The sequence below is a fragment of the Zalophus californianus genome, chromosome 4 (genome assembly GCF_009762305.2).
Source record: "Zalophus californianus isolate mZalCal1 chromosome 4, mZalCal1.pri.v2, whole genome shotgun sequence".
Classification (NCBI taxonomy): Eukaryota; Metazoa; Chordata; class Mammalia; order Carnivora; family Otariidae; genus Zalophus; species Zalophus californianus.
The window spans coordinates 171,398,466-171,411,730 of NC_045598.1; the positions used below are offsets into that span (position 1 = coordinate 171,398,466).

The 13,265-nt window shown below is 43.0% G+C and overlaps 1 protein-coding gene across 2 annotated transcripts in view; it reads left to right on the forward strand.

Annotated features, from left to right (window-relative positions):
- DEPTOR (DEP domain containing MTOR interacting protein) overlaps positions 1-13,265 on the forward strand; it is a 130,929-nt gene that overhangs the window by 87,403 nt on the left and 30,261 nt on the right. The window contains exons 8-9 of one of the 2 annotated variants that reach the window (XM_027581870.2): positions 1,716-1,820; positions 6,798-7,064. In XM_027581870.2, the coding sequence (XP_027437671.2) occupies positions 1,716-1,820; positions 6,798-6,875 (183 nt within the window). In that variant the 3' untranslated portion in view covers positions 6,876-7,064. Of the gene's footprint in view, positions 1-1,715; positions 1,821-6,797; positions 7,065-13,265 lie in introns of those variants that run through there. The other variant, XM_027581868.2, reaches the window with a different exon arrangement.

Sequence of the window (13,265 nt, forward strand, 5' to 3'; positions counted from 1 at the left end):
TAATTGTTTCTGTGTTACAGTTAATCCCCAAAATCATTTAAGACATTAGAGGAGTCTTTAGGGGAAAAAAGAAAACTATGGGATAATCTGTTCTACCATAAGGAACAGTACTTTTGACAATGCTGAGCATGTCTTGAGTTATACAAGCACTGGATTTTGGAGCACTGCATACCTGTGAGCACCTCCTAGCCACCTGCGCCTTCTTGGAGGTCCTCCAGCCTTCCTTCTAGAACTATCGGCCCCACAGGCTTTCTTCAAACAGAATCCAAGTGCTCTGATTGACAGCACCTCACCCACTCTCCACCCCCTACCTCTTTCTCTCAGTCTCTGCACAAAACCACATCAATGTGCTCTTGAAAGCACTTCTCCTCTTCCTTCAATCTTCTGACTTTTGGGGGCACCTAGGTGGCTCAGTTGGTTAAGAGTCAGTCTGCCTTCTGCTCAGCTCATGATCCCGGGGGCCTGGAATCCCACATCAGGCTCCCTGCTCAGCAGAGAGTCTGCTTCTCCCTTTCTTTCTCCCTCTACCTCTCCCCCTGCTCATGCTCGTGCTTGTGTGCTCTCTCAGATAAATAAATAATATCTTTAAAAAAAAATCTTCTAACTTTTGTTTTATTACCTCAGGGACAAAAAAAGGAAAATCTTTCCACACCCATTCAGGCTGCAAATATTTGTCAAGGACCGCTTCACATTCTGGGCACTGAGGAGTTAAAATAAAGATGGGCCCAGTCATAGCCAATCAATATGAAAAAGGCCCCGGAAATATGTCTGTATCAGGGGAAAAGGTAAATTATACTTTTGGAAGTGAAATTAGGTTAAGAAACTAGTAATACCAGCAAAGCCTGAAGCCAATGCAGGGCCTAAACATCTGTTTGAGAATGTTCACAAAAATTGCACTTGCTTTCCTGCCTTGCCTCAGTCTCGAGCATTCGAGAAACAGTTGATTATATTTGTAAGTTTTTTTGGTTTCTTTTTGGTTTTAAGTGTAAATGCCAGCATTGCTAGTAATTGTGAGTGTGTGTCTTCTGCATTTCAGTTAGGGTACGTATTAAAGACGTGTCTGGGAGCTGCCCAGGGATTGTAAGTGCCCATTCTAATGATTCTATAGGAAAAGGCACCCTCCAGTTTCAAACCACTTTTGGAACAGCACCTACTTGTAAACCGTGAACTTTATGTACTTATTCACTTACTTTTCTTGGTAGAGAAAATTGTGTTTCAAGAAAGCCAAAACTCTTTCGTAAATTTCCCACTGTTAGTAATTTAAATTGTTCCTTTGGACTTCAAGGATATAGCAAGGTCACCAAGAAAGTATCATTTGGATCCAGGGGAAAAAGAATAAACTTGGAACAGAAATTGGGTCTGGAGAGAAATTTCAACCATGTTTTCACGATCTTCTAAATTTTCCATTGGAGTTTGATATTACATTGCATAGCAGCCTAAGAAAGAGGCAATCTGCCAGTTATGTATTGAGTATGCCCTCACAGAACATGCTTATTTCTGCCAAACAGGTATTGCTTGACCCCCTTTTCTGCATCGATACGCCTGTGTCTGTGATAGAAGCAAAGTGTTCTGTTCTCCCAACAAGGTTCAGATGGAGCAGAGAAGAGATATGTCAGGGCATGCACTTAATCCTGGGCTGGTTTTCTTTCTCTTGGAAGGACAGGCAAATTGCCAGAGACCGTCTGCTGATTGCTAATTGTGGTTTTCCTCTCCAGATCGTCGGTGATGCTGTTGGTTGGGGCTTTGTGGTGCGGGGAAGCAAGCCATGCCACATCCAGGCCGTGGACCCCAGCGGCCCAGCTGCAGCGGCAGGAATGAAGGTACCTCCAACGGGGCAATGTGTGAATACCTCTAGCCTCCTTTCGTTGTCTGCACCATCTGTACTTTCTCCCCCTGAGTGGTTTGGTCTCATCTTGGTCAAGTTTCCTTTCCCCTTTCTGAAGAGAGTTGAAGTGAAGCCAAGAGCGTGTGATGGGGCGAACAGGGAGGAAAAGGTTTCCTGTCACTCGGACGGGGCCTCATTGGTCTCCAGCCCTCCCTTGAGTTTTTCTCATCTCTCCCCTTTAACCAATACTGAGTTTGAACATAAAATAGTTGCTTTTTTGCTCAAGTCTTATATAACTCTACTGCTTCGGTTCTATACAAAGTATATTCCGGGGGGATTTATGCAGCCAGGGAGCATGCTTAGACCATGTGAGGCAGCAGTGAGCTAAAGAAAACAGAAGTCATGGGATTTGGAAGAGGAGATCTGGATTCCCATTTTGGTTCTGCTAATTCCTAGCTCTTTGACTTTGAACGAGTCCTGTAACTATCTCAGAGCCTGTTTCGTCCTCTTTCAAATAATAATCATATTTCCTTCTGTTGTTTTATGGATTAAGTATGTAGAAACATTTTATATAATGTGCAAAGAATGACACAAACATCAAACAAGTTGAATGAATCATGGAATATTTTTGAAAATAACTTTTAGATATTTTTTGGTACTAAAGTAATGCATATAGAGTCAAGAAAATGTAGAAAATACAGAGCAGCAGGAAAAATAATGATAATTGCCTGTAATATTTTGTAACTCAGAGATAACCACTATTAACATTGACTTTAAGCAGCTTTATTGGGGTATGATTGACATACAATAAAGCATAGTCCTGTGGCGCCTGGGTGGCTCAGTTGGTTAAGCGACTGCCTTCGGCTCAGGTCATGATCCTGGAGTCCCGGGATCGAGTCCTGCATCGGGCTCCCTGCTCAGCAGGGAGTCTGCTTCTCCCTTTGACCCTCTTCCCTCTCGTGCTCTCTCTCTCTCATTCTCTCTCTCTCAAATAAATAAATAAAATCTTTAAAAAAAAAAGCATAGTCCTGTTCACATTTTGATTTATATTCTTCCAGACTCCTTATATTATGTATACACATATACACACATATGTATATATGTATATATATATCTATACATTGGTTTCTTTAAGCTTTTTAAATTGAAGTATAATTAACATATGTTACATTAGTTCCGGGTGTATAGCATGTTGATTTGACAATTCTATAGATTACTCAGTGCTCACCAGGGTAAGGGTAGTCGCCGTCTACCTTACCATCATTGTTTTTATTTATACAGAACTATCATGTAAGAGGATGTGAGAGCATGGTTTTCTGCTTCAAAACACCTTTACCTGGGGTGTCTGGGTGGCTCAGCCAGTTGAGCATCCAACTCTTGGTTTTGGCTCAGGTCATGATCTCATGGTTGTGGGATCGAGCCCCACATCAGGCTCTGTGCTCAGTGCAGAGTCTGCTTCAGATTCTCTCTCCCTCGGCCTCACTCTGTCTCTCTCAAATAAATAAAATCTTAAAAAAACAAAAACAAAAACACCTTTACCTAGCCCAGTTTTATTCTGTCATCTGTAAAACATTCCACAAAGGACACTTAGGTCTTGATTATCTGGGCCCATGGAAGGATGCAGAAGGCTTGAAAGCCACAGATCATTCCTCTGCTTATTTCTTCGATACTCTCATCCTCTCCCATCATCAATCCTTTTCCTGGACCAGTAAACCAGGAAAGCAATAGGCATGACTTGGATGTTCACAGCTCTGATGTCCAGCACTTACCCTCTGGCAGTGATGTTCCCACTGGAAAAGAAAGCTGGGCAGCAGAGACCAGCTCCAGCTCCAGAGACCAGGGTGCACAGAGCACAGATTACAGGCAGCCTGAGTGATCGGTGCTGCGCCCTGATTTGAACACCTCCTTCAAGGGCTCACCAGGTCCTGTGCTCTGGACAAGTTGCAGAAGCCTTGTTGGCCAGGTCCATCTGTGTGATAGGCCCTTCTTTCCTCCTCGGTCTGCAGCGGGCACAGCACCAAAGGAACTCAGAGCAGGAAAGCTGGCCAGGCGCATGAAGGGCGAGCATTTGTATCTGTATCTGTGCCAAGGCTGAATTTGCCATTTTCTAATGGAACTCTTGGCTGGGGGAAGAGTTTTATATTTTATTTCCACAGCAAAGCACCTAGTATAAATTATTTTTGGCAGACTGCTTCAGTGCTGAGCATGCACTCACTCACATGGGGCTTTGACTTAAAGCATGTTTGCTTTGGGGAAAGCAATGGATTTACACTGCAGCTAAGGACCTTGTTGTGCTTGGCCACATAATTGATTTTAGTCTATCTTTATGGATTAACAGGAATAACTGTTCTAGGCATTGTCAGTCGATCAGTTAATTAACTCCTTAATGTAGATACCCTGATAGGTGGGTAACTTGATATATTTTTTCAATTTCATAAGCTACTGTTTCATATGGTTTATATTCTCAGTTTCTCAAGGGGTGTACAATGGTTTTCATATGTTTTAGAAAGGCACAGAATGTATTAGCGTTGCATTTCCAAAGTTGTATCATACAGCTCTCTGGTCTGGCAAAATATCCTGACCCGAGGTTCTGTGATCAAAACTTTGATTGATTGATTGATTTAAAGAGAGAGATTGTGTACGTGTGTGTCCACGAGCTGTGGGGAGCAGGGGCAGAAGGAGAGAGAGAGAATCTTAAACAGGCTCCACCCCCAGCACGGAGGCTCCATCTCACAACCCTGAAATCATGACCTGAGCTAAAATCAAGAGTTGGACACTTAACTGACTGAGCCCCGCCCAGGTGCCCCTGTAATCAAAACTATTTCAAACTGCTGTGCACTTTAGCACCCTGTCAGAAATTCACAAAACACATGAGCATATTAAAAATTCTGGCAAGTCCAGCAGGCAAAAAACTTGTTTAAATTGTCTAATACAGTTTTTTATCATTTAATAGAAATACTCAAATGAAATCTTATGATTGTTAAGACATAGCATTAAAACTGTTCAAAGAGGGGCACCTGGGTGGCTCAATCAGTTAAACGTCCGACTCTTGATTTCGGCTCAGGTCCTGAGATCAAGCCCCACATCGAGCTCTGCGCTAAGCACAGAGCTTGCTTAAGATTCTTTCTCTCATTTTCCCTCTGCCCCTAGCCTCCGGCTCTCTCTGTCTCTCTTAAAAAAAAAAAAACAAAACAACAAAACAAAACAAAAAAAAACCTGTTCAAAGAAGCTGCTTTTGGTCAAAGTCTGTATTGGGATGAATATATAGAGATATATTTTTGAATTGTATTGCTGGTTGAATGCAAAAGACAGAGAATACCATACCCTTCCATATACTTTAACTGTGTATATTCATTTCAATTACTTAGGGAGCGCCTGGGTGGCTGTGTCGTTAAGCGTCTGCCTTCGGCTCAGGTCATGATCCCAGGGTCCTGGGATCGAGCCCCACATTGAGCCCCGCATCGGGCTCCCTGCTCGGCGGGAAGCCTGCTTCTCCTTCTCCCACTCCCCCGGCTTGTGTTCCCCCTCTGTGTGTCTGTCAAATAAATAAATAAATAAAAATATTTAAAATAAATAAATATATTTAAAATAAATAAATAAATAAATTACTTAGCACATTGTTTTCTCACAGAAAACACTGAATTGTTTCCTATTTTACCATATTTACTGGCCCTGGAATAACTCCACTTACATAAAAATCCATTTGTATAATCCAGTCCTAGAGGCTTGTTTCCGCTGACCTGTCACATTGCTATTGCCCTTTGCCCTTGTCCCAGAAAACCACAGGGAGGTGTATCTGGTTGTGCAGAACTCTGGGAGGGTGGGACCAGGGACACCACCCCACGGGAGCTTATCCACTGACCTGGGCAATGATTGACCTGCTTGGTCCGGGTGGTAGAAATGATCCAAAATTCTGGCCAGAAGCCTCCTTTTAGCACCTGTGAGTGGCAGGAGCTGACTCGGGATGGTGTAAAGTGCCTCACTTTGTCTTCAGGGTCACTGTCTCTGTGGAACCCCAGGCTCATCCGTCAAGTCATGGTCCTGGTTTTCTCCTGCTTTCTGATGTGGACACAGCCTTGGGCCTGAGCCTTTGTGACTGTGGCTGCTGAATTTCACTACTTTACTTGCTAAAACAGAGATCGTCTTGTAGCTAAGTTTCTCCTAGGTACCATTTCTCTCTCTTATTTCACCTTTCTATGGGGATCGGAAAGTTTTAAGATGTGGGCCACCAGCATGTGGACAGGAGAGACCCCAGACTGAAGAAACTGGGGGCCGTTTTCCCCGGTTAACATGTCTAGACCTTGCCAGGCCCAAAGGAGAGCTCCTTGCCCGGTTAAATGGCATCCTTAATCCATCATGAGAGGAGACCTTCATATTTGTATTAACATTTACTTCTCTAGAACGTCTGGAAGAACTTCAGAGAACATGTGTCCTTTGGGAGAGTGATAAGGTCTACCCCAATTCTAGATTGGAGTGTAGACATCTGAGACCTTTGTGCCTGGGCCACCTAGGCCCATGGCTCCACAGTTCTCATGCCTGTCTCTCAGAACAGCTGACTGAGGCAGGTGGGGCTGGATCAGGACTGGGCTGCAGGGTGGGATTGCTGAGAGACAGGTCCGGGAGCATATAAATATGTGTGTATTGGGGGGGGGGGTTCAACCTGACCTCAGTTGTAAGTGGAATTGAGTTTTAGATGTTTTGATCAATTACTAGACTTTTATGTGATCTCAAGCTTGTTTGTAAAGTTTGTCTTAGTAGTCTGTTTCTCCCCTTCCCTTCTGATGACTTGCTCTCCATGCAGTAGGAAAATATTTGTTCCCAGAGACCTAAAAGGAAACGGATGTTACAAGAGGCCCCAAACTATAACCTTATTTTTAGTTTTGTCTGAATCAAGACTCTCATAAAAAAAGAGAACAATTAGTTGCATCTTTTCTATTCTTTAAGATTTTTTTTTTAATTTATTTTTTGACAGAGAGACAGCAAGAGAGGGAACACAAGCAGGGGGAGTGGGAGAGGGAGAAGCGGGCCTCCCGCCGAGCAGGGAGCCTGATGCGGGGCTCGATCCCAGGACCCTGGGATCAGGACCTGAGCTGAAGGCAGACGCTTAACGACTGAGCCCCCCCAGGTGCACCTAGTTGCATCTTTTCTCAGAAGTTTGCTGTTTTGTCTCATAGGATCCCCCTCCTCGCTCCTGTGCCTACAAAACAACAGCTGTAGAGTCATTAAAATTCTCACTTGATCTAGCATCTTTGAGTTTGGAGCTGTTTTTCTTTTGATTGTTCTTTTGCTTAAATGAAACCTGCAAACCTCTGACTTAGAGGGCCTTTCACTGGGCATTACAACTCTAGAATGGACCATGAAATACGGGAATCATCAAAAGCTTAGTCAACCATTCAGCCTTCAGTGCATTTTCGACTAGAAGAGGTTGTTTGCTACATTTTCTCTTTGGGAACTCTTCACTCATCATGGAGGAATTCCATAGCAGTAAACTATGGTTCATTTCAAGGCAAAGAGGGGGAAGGAGGGAAGAAGAGAAGGAACTCTAATTTACTGAGTGTCTACTGTGTGCCTGACACTGCACCATACTAGGCCCTTTCTGTACATAAGGCCATTTAATACCGGCATCTGAATACTGACATCCTAGAGGAAGAAACTGTTCCAGGAGGAATAATTCTTTTTCTCCCCTCCTTTCTTCTACTTTGAAAAGAAATAAAGTTTCTTCAGCAAGACTGCGGGCTGCCATCTAATGACTACTTAAACATGGCTTCATGTCACAACTTTGAATGACATCCTTTTTTTTTTTTTTTTTTTTAATCACCTCAAGTTGAAACCCATTTCTGGACCACATTGTCTATCATAACTTTGTTTTACATGATCCTCCAGTAGCTGCCCTCCACTGTGGACAGGGCAGAATTTTTACATTTCACAAATTCATCGTGCTTGTATCTATGTCTGCCTCAAATAAATCTAATCGAGTGACTCTGGCACTTAAAATCCTCTAATGGCTCCCCATTACACTGAGGATAAGGTGCAGATGCCTTCCCGTGGACTACAGTGTCCATGATCTGGACCCTGCTGAGAATAACATTATTTCCTACCCTGTTTTGCTTATATAAGGCTCCATTGGCCTTGCGTCTGTCCCTCTCAAATACCAAGTTTTCCCGCCTAAGGCTGGATGACTGGCTCTACTGTGGTCATTCAAGTCTCAGGTTAAAGGTCAGTTTTTCAGAGTAGCTTCCTTAAATACCCTGTGATATTCTTTATCTTCCTCAGTTACTCTTTCTCATTACTACCCTGTCTTAGGTTTTCAAGACATAGTATTTATCAGAATCTGATAATGATACTTATATGTTTATTATCTGTCTGTCTCTAGGAGCTCCATAAATGTAAATCTGTCTTAACTACTATATTCCCAGCACTTAGCACAATTCCTGGCGTTTAGTAAGTGCTGGAAAAAATCTGTGCTTCCACAGAAAGGCTGAGGAATTCACCCACTGAGCACCTGCCTTGTGTCCCCACACATGTCATATGCATTCTCTATTTTATTGTTCTCACAACTTTTGAAGGTGGGAGGGAAGTGTTCTTCCAACTTCGCGAGTGAGGAAACTGAGACCCAGTTAATCTCTTTCCCAAAGTCACCCAGTCTATAAATGTCAGAACTAAATTCAAACCTGGTCTCTCTGCCCCAAAGCCCTACTAATGCTTCCTACTGCATTATTTCATAAAATACAAACCCACGAGGCAGAGCTCAATAGACGGTATATCCTAATGAAACCTTGAACTCCTGCAAATTGCTCATGGATACATGACCTTTGATGTCTCTTGTGGGAAGAATTTGTATTTCATTCCAAATGAATTGTTAGGGCAGTCACATGTTCACCTGTGTTGGCTTGAAGATCAAATAAATAATTTTTATTCTTGGCACCAACCTCTCACTTGTGTCAGTGCTAGATCTCACAGGGTCACCCAAGTGAAAGATGCAGAATATTTACTCGTGTTAATTTAATCAAATACTTGTCAGGGCAAACCATTCAGCCTTCACACTGAAGAAATTTGAGCCATATTTACAAATAAGGAACAAAAGATATTCTTGCTCTTTTCTGGAAAGTTTCTTTTTTTCTGGTGGGAATAATTAAGTCCTGTGAGAAACAGTATTCAAGTTTTCATGCAACCCGTGCCAACAATCGGGAGGGATTTCAAGACTCCTGGCTTCTTCTCTTGTTTCCTGCTGTGATGAATTGATGGATGTGGACTTATGGGGCCTCTTTTCTCTTTGTTTGTTTCTTTGTATGTTTATATAGAAACAGAACTATCTGAGTCAGAGTAAGGCATGAGTGGTCATTGTGTGCTTTTTTTACGCCTTTCAAAAATTCCTATTTCTTATATGGAAGAGAAAAGTAAAAATCCTGCTTTTTGGACTTTCTTTCTCATAGCAACAAACCTGTATCTCTCATGGACTTGTCCTTCTGAACCAAGAGAGGCCAGGTCGGGCCAACCATCTGAAGTTCCTAATTAATTTAGCCAAGACAGTTCGGGCATTCAAGTAGCACATTGTGGGATGATGGTCAACACAGATGAAAGAAATACATTCTGTTAACTGTATTAAATGTAGTTCTTTTCCAGTTGAGTTCAGGAAAATCATGTGTGGGAATAAAAGGTGATGTCTTATGTACCATGCTAAGCCTCTGGCCATATTGCCCCTTTGTTGACAGAAAGCAGTAGGGTTAGTGTCCCTTTGCTCATCATTAGGTGTGACTAGGGTGTGGGGAGAAATGACCACTCTGCCTGCGGGTTCCTGACTGCACAAGAAGCCACCTCTCAGGGCCTCAGCTCAGACCCCTTAGCTGTTCTGTGCCCTTCCTTAGCAGGGAGTGGTCTTCACGTCAGGCTCTGACAGCCTCCCAGAAGACAGGGCAACTCCGCACCGTTCTTTGTTCAGTTGGTATTGACCATCTACTGTACACCAGACACTATGTTAGGCCTTCATGGGATTTTCAGTCTAGAGGAGAGGGACATTAATCAAGTAATTCCACTCTTAAATATATAAACAGATGAGAGCTATGAAGAAAAGGACTGGAGTTTCTAATTTTTGTAGGACGGTGGGAAGAAATGACAGGGAACACTTCCCCCAGGAAAAATGCTTGAGCTGAGATCTAAAGAATGGATAGAAGTCAACTGAGCCTGAGTGTGTCTGTACACTTAGTGAATGTGTGTGTGTGTGTGTGCATTATGCACACATATGTGTTCACGTGTGTAGTTACATCCACACACGCACAAAGGGTTTATTCCATATAGAAGAAATGCAGAAAGGACCATGGTTCCTTGGACAAGAATGGAAGCCATGACTAGACTGCAGTGTGAAGAGAATTTTGGAAGGAGGGGTAGCAATGAGTTAGGGCAGAGTGTTTCTTAACTTATTTGTTATTATCTTTCCCTTAAGAAGCCCTTCTAAGACATTTTTACCCCCTAATGTCCAAACCTCCCATGAGGTTTGGACAACACAGATACACTGTATTCCTGTTCATATACTCTGCCATGTATGTGTGCGTGTGTGTGTGTGCTTTATACATAAAAAGAGAAAGATTTTTTCACACTCCGCTTTGGGGCAGCTTTTCCCCTTTGGGGGCTAAGTCACCCCTAATGAGAATGCGTGAGTTAGGGAAGGAAGCTCAAGAGCTTTATAAAATTGTGTTAAATTTAATCATAATGGTCATCCAACCAAATATGCAACTTTCAAGTGTATAGTTTGACAAACTTTGTCAAATGTACACACCTGTGTAACTACCCTCAGAACATAGAACATTTCCAGCACTCCAGAAAGTTCCCTCATGCCTCTTTCCAGTCAATCCCACCCCCCCCCCCACCAGAGGCAACCACTCTTATGATTTGTCACCAGAAATTAGTTTAGGTTTTTAGGGTCAGACAGAATCCTGGCTGTATGCCTCATGTCTCTGTGATGTTTGGCAAATTATTTCATTTCTCTGGACCCTTTTCTCATCTTGTAAATGAGGAAAGATGCAGAGTCTTCCTCAAAGGGTTGGTGAGGGAGGTATGCTGTCCTTCCCTCTTCCCCACGGTATGAATTACGCGGGCACCTCTAAGAGGCGTCCAGCAGGATCAGGCTTATAGCATAAGGATCACTTCAGGCCTAGAAATGCTTCCAGCTGCCTGAACTCTGGCCTTTCCAGTCTGCGTTGTCCTTTGCTTCGTGATCCACAAATCCTGCCTGCTCCTCTCATTTCCTGAATGTTTCTGCTCCTGTGCTCTTCTAGAAAGCTGCTGCCATACTGAGGACATAGGTCCTTTCTCACTGGCTTCATCCAGTGGCCTTATTATAAGCACCCCTAGTTCCCCCACTTTCAGAATCTCCCCGAACCATATCTGACTTATCTTGGCCAGTCATTCTCCTTCCTTTCATCACCTGGCCCATCTACATCATTCCTTATCTTGTGGCCCATCCCGTGTTCTGAGGGCTCAAGTTTCCAGTTTGTGCCTGGCGCTGGGTCATATGACGAAGAGCCAGGCTTAGGTGTCAGACAGCAGGTGTTTGAGTCGCACCTTCACCACTTCTGTAGGACCCAGGATAACGACTTAAACTCTAATCTAAGCCTCAAGTTCTTCACCTTTATAGTGACACTTATAATAGTCATCCACAAGTCACAATGAAATGAAATGTGTCCTAGCACGGTAGCTGGCCATAATAAACACTCAGTACATGTTTGTAGGTGTCAGTTATTATATTACTTGTTATTCTGAGTCTGCTGGCTCATCTTTGCTTAAATAAGTTTATATTTATAAACATGTAGCACAGAGTAGCAAAACAATAGATGAAATGGGGTATCGTGGGGAGCATGGTCTATGTAATCATATGTTCCTGCCATATTGCAGCATGCCATTGCAATTTGCTCACTTTCTTAGAAACGCCGAACCTCCGTTTCTCATCTTAAAATGGCAATGATAATTGCTTCATGGCATAAGTGTGAGGACAGATAAGAAAATGTGCATGAAGCATCAAACCCAGAGCTGCCACGGAGTAGACCTTCAGTGAGGATGATCTCCGACTTCATCAGATATAAGATGCATTGATCATAAGATGGAACCCGATTTCAGAGCTGTGCATCGTAGAGTCAGCATTTCCTGGCGTTACATCAAGTCCCAGCCCTGATTGCTATACTCCTAGCATTGGGGCTGAAAATAAACGCTTTTATTCACAGCTGTTGCAAAAGTAATCTTTTCCAAAAGCAAAGACATGTCAAGTTTTAGAAGTGTCTTGGTATACTCCTGAGACGTTCCTACACTGATCTACTGTAGGGCTCGAATCCTGGCTTTCTTTGTGCTGGTTCCCTGAGGACAGGATGAAATGTAAGTACTGAGAAGTGAAAACCTTGAAACCCCTTAGACCTCAGTAGATTGGGTGGTCACCCTATTTTTCTCCATAACACCTGAATAGTTATGTGTGGCCAAATCCTGTCAACCTTCTGAAAGACTCCTCAAGAGCAGATCCCCCTAAGACTGCCTCCAGGTATAAAGTCAGCGACCCCTACCCCCGCTCCAAGACTCACCTATACCTGGAAAAAATTAAAAACTACCCCAACCAAGGCTGGACCTCTCTTTCCAGAGCCATGTCCTAAATTTATCCATGAGCAATCTAAGTATCCAGAAGCGTAGAGATAAATATCATACTGTCTTTACTGTCTCCACTGGTGTGTGACTTACAGAGGATTCCCCAGTTGGGGGCTGTAGATCAGTGACTCTTAGGTATCATTATTTTTTGAATGACATAGAATCCTTCCAAACAGTGGTTAAGACTAGTATTTCTTTGCCATGTACAAGCTGGAAAGAAGTTAATCCAAGGCTGAGATGTGTCTCTGTGGTCTCTGATCCCTGTTTTGTATTTTCACTTTGCCCAGTTTCCATTGCCAAGGTCACTTGAAGGTCTAGGATGGCTGCTGGAACTTGAACCATGAGGTTTGCATTCCAGCCATCCATAAAGGAAGAAGGGAAGGAGGAGGGTACTCTTACTAATTTGAAGATCCTTCCTGGAAGTTGCACACACTACTTCTGTTTACATCCCATTGGTGAGAATATAACCACACATGACCACACTTAGATACAAGGAAATCTAGGAAATGTTGTTCATTCTGAGTGACTCTTATGGGTTGAATTGTGTCCCCCCCAAAAAAGATACACTGAAGTCCTATTCCTCAGTAACTGAGAAGGTGACCTTAAGGAAATAGAGTCTTGACAGAGGTAATCAAGTTAAGATGAAGTCATTAGGTTGGGCCCTAGTCCACGATTGGTGTCCTTATAAAAAGGAGAAATTTGGAAATAGGGACTAATATGCACAGAAGAAAGACAGACTGAAGACACACTTGGAGAAGATGTCCATGTGCCTGGATGATGCATCTATAAGCCAGTGAATGCCAATGATTGCCAGCAA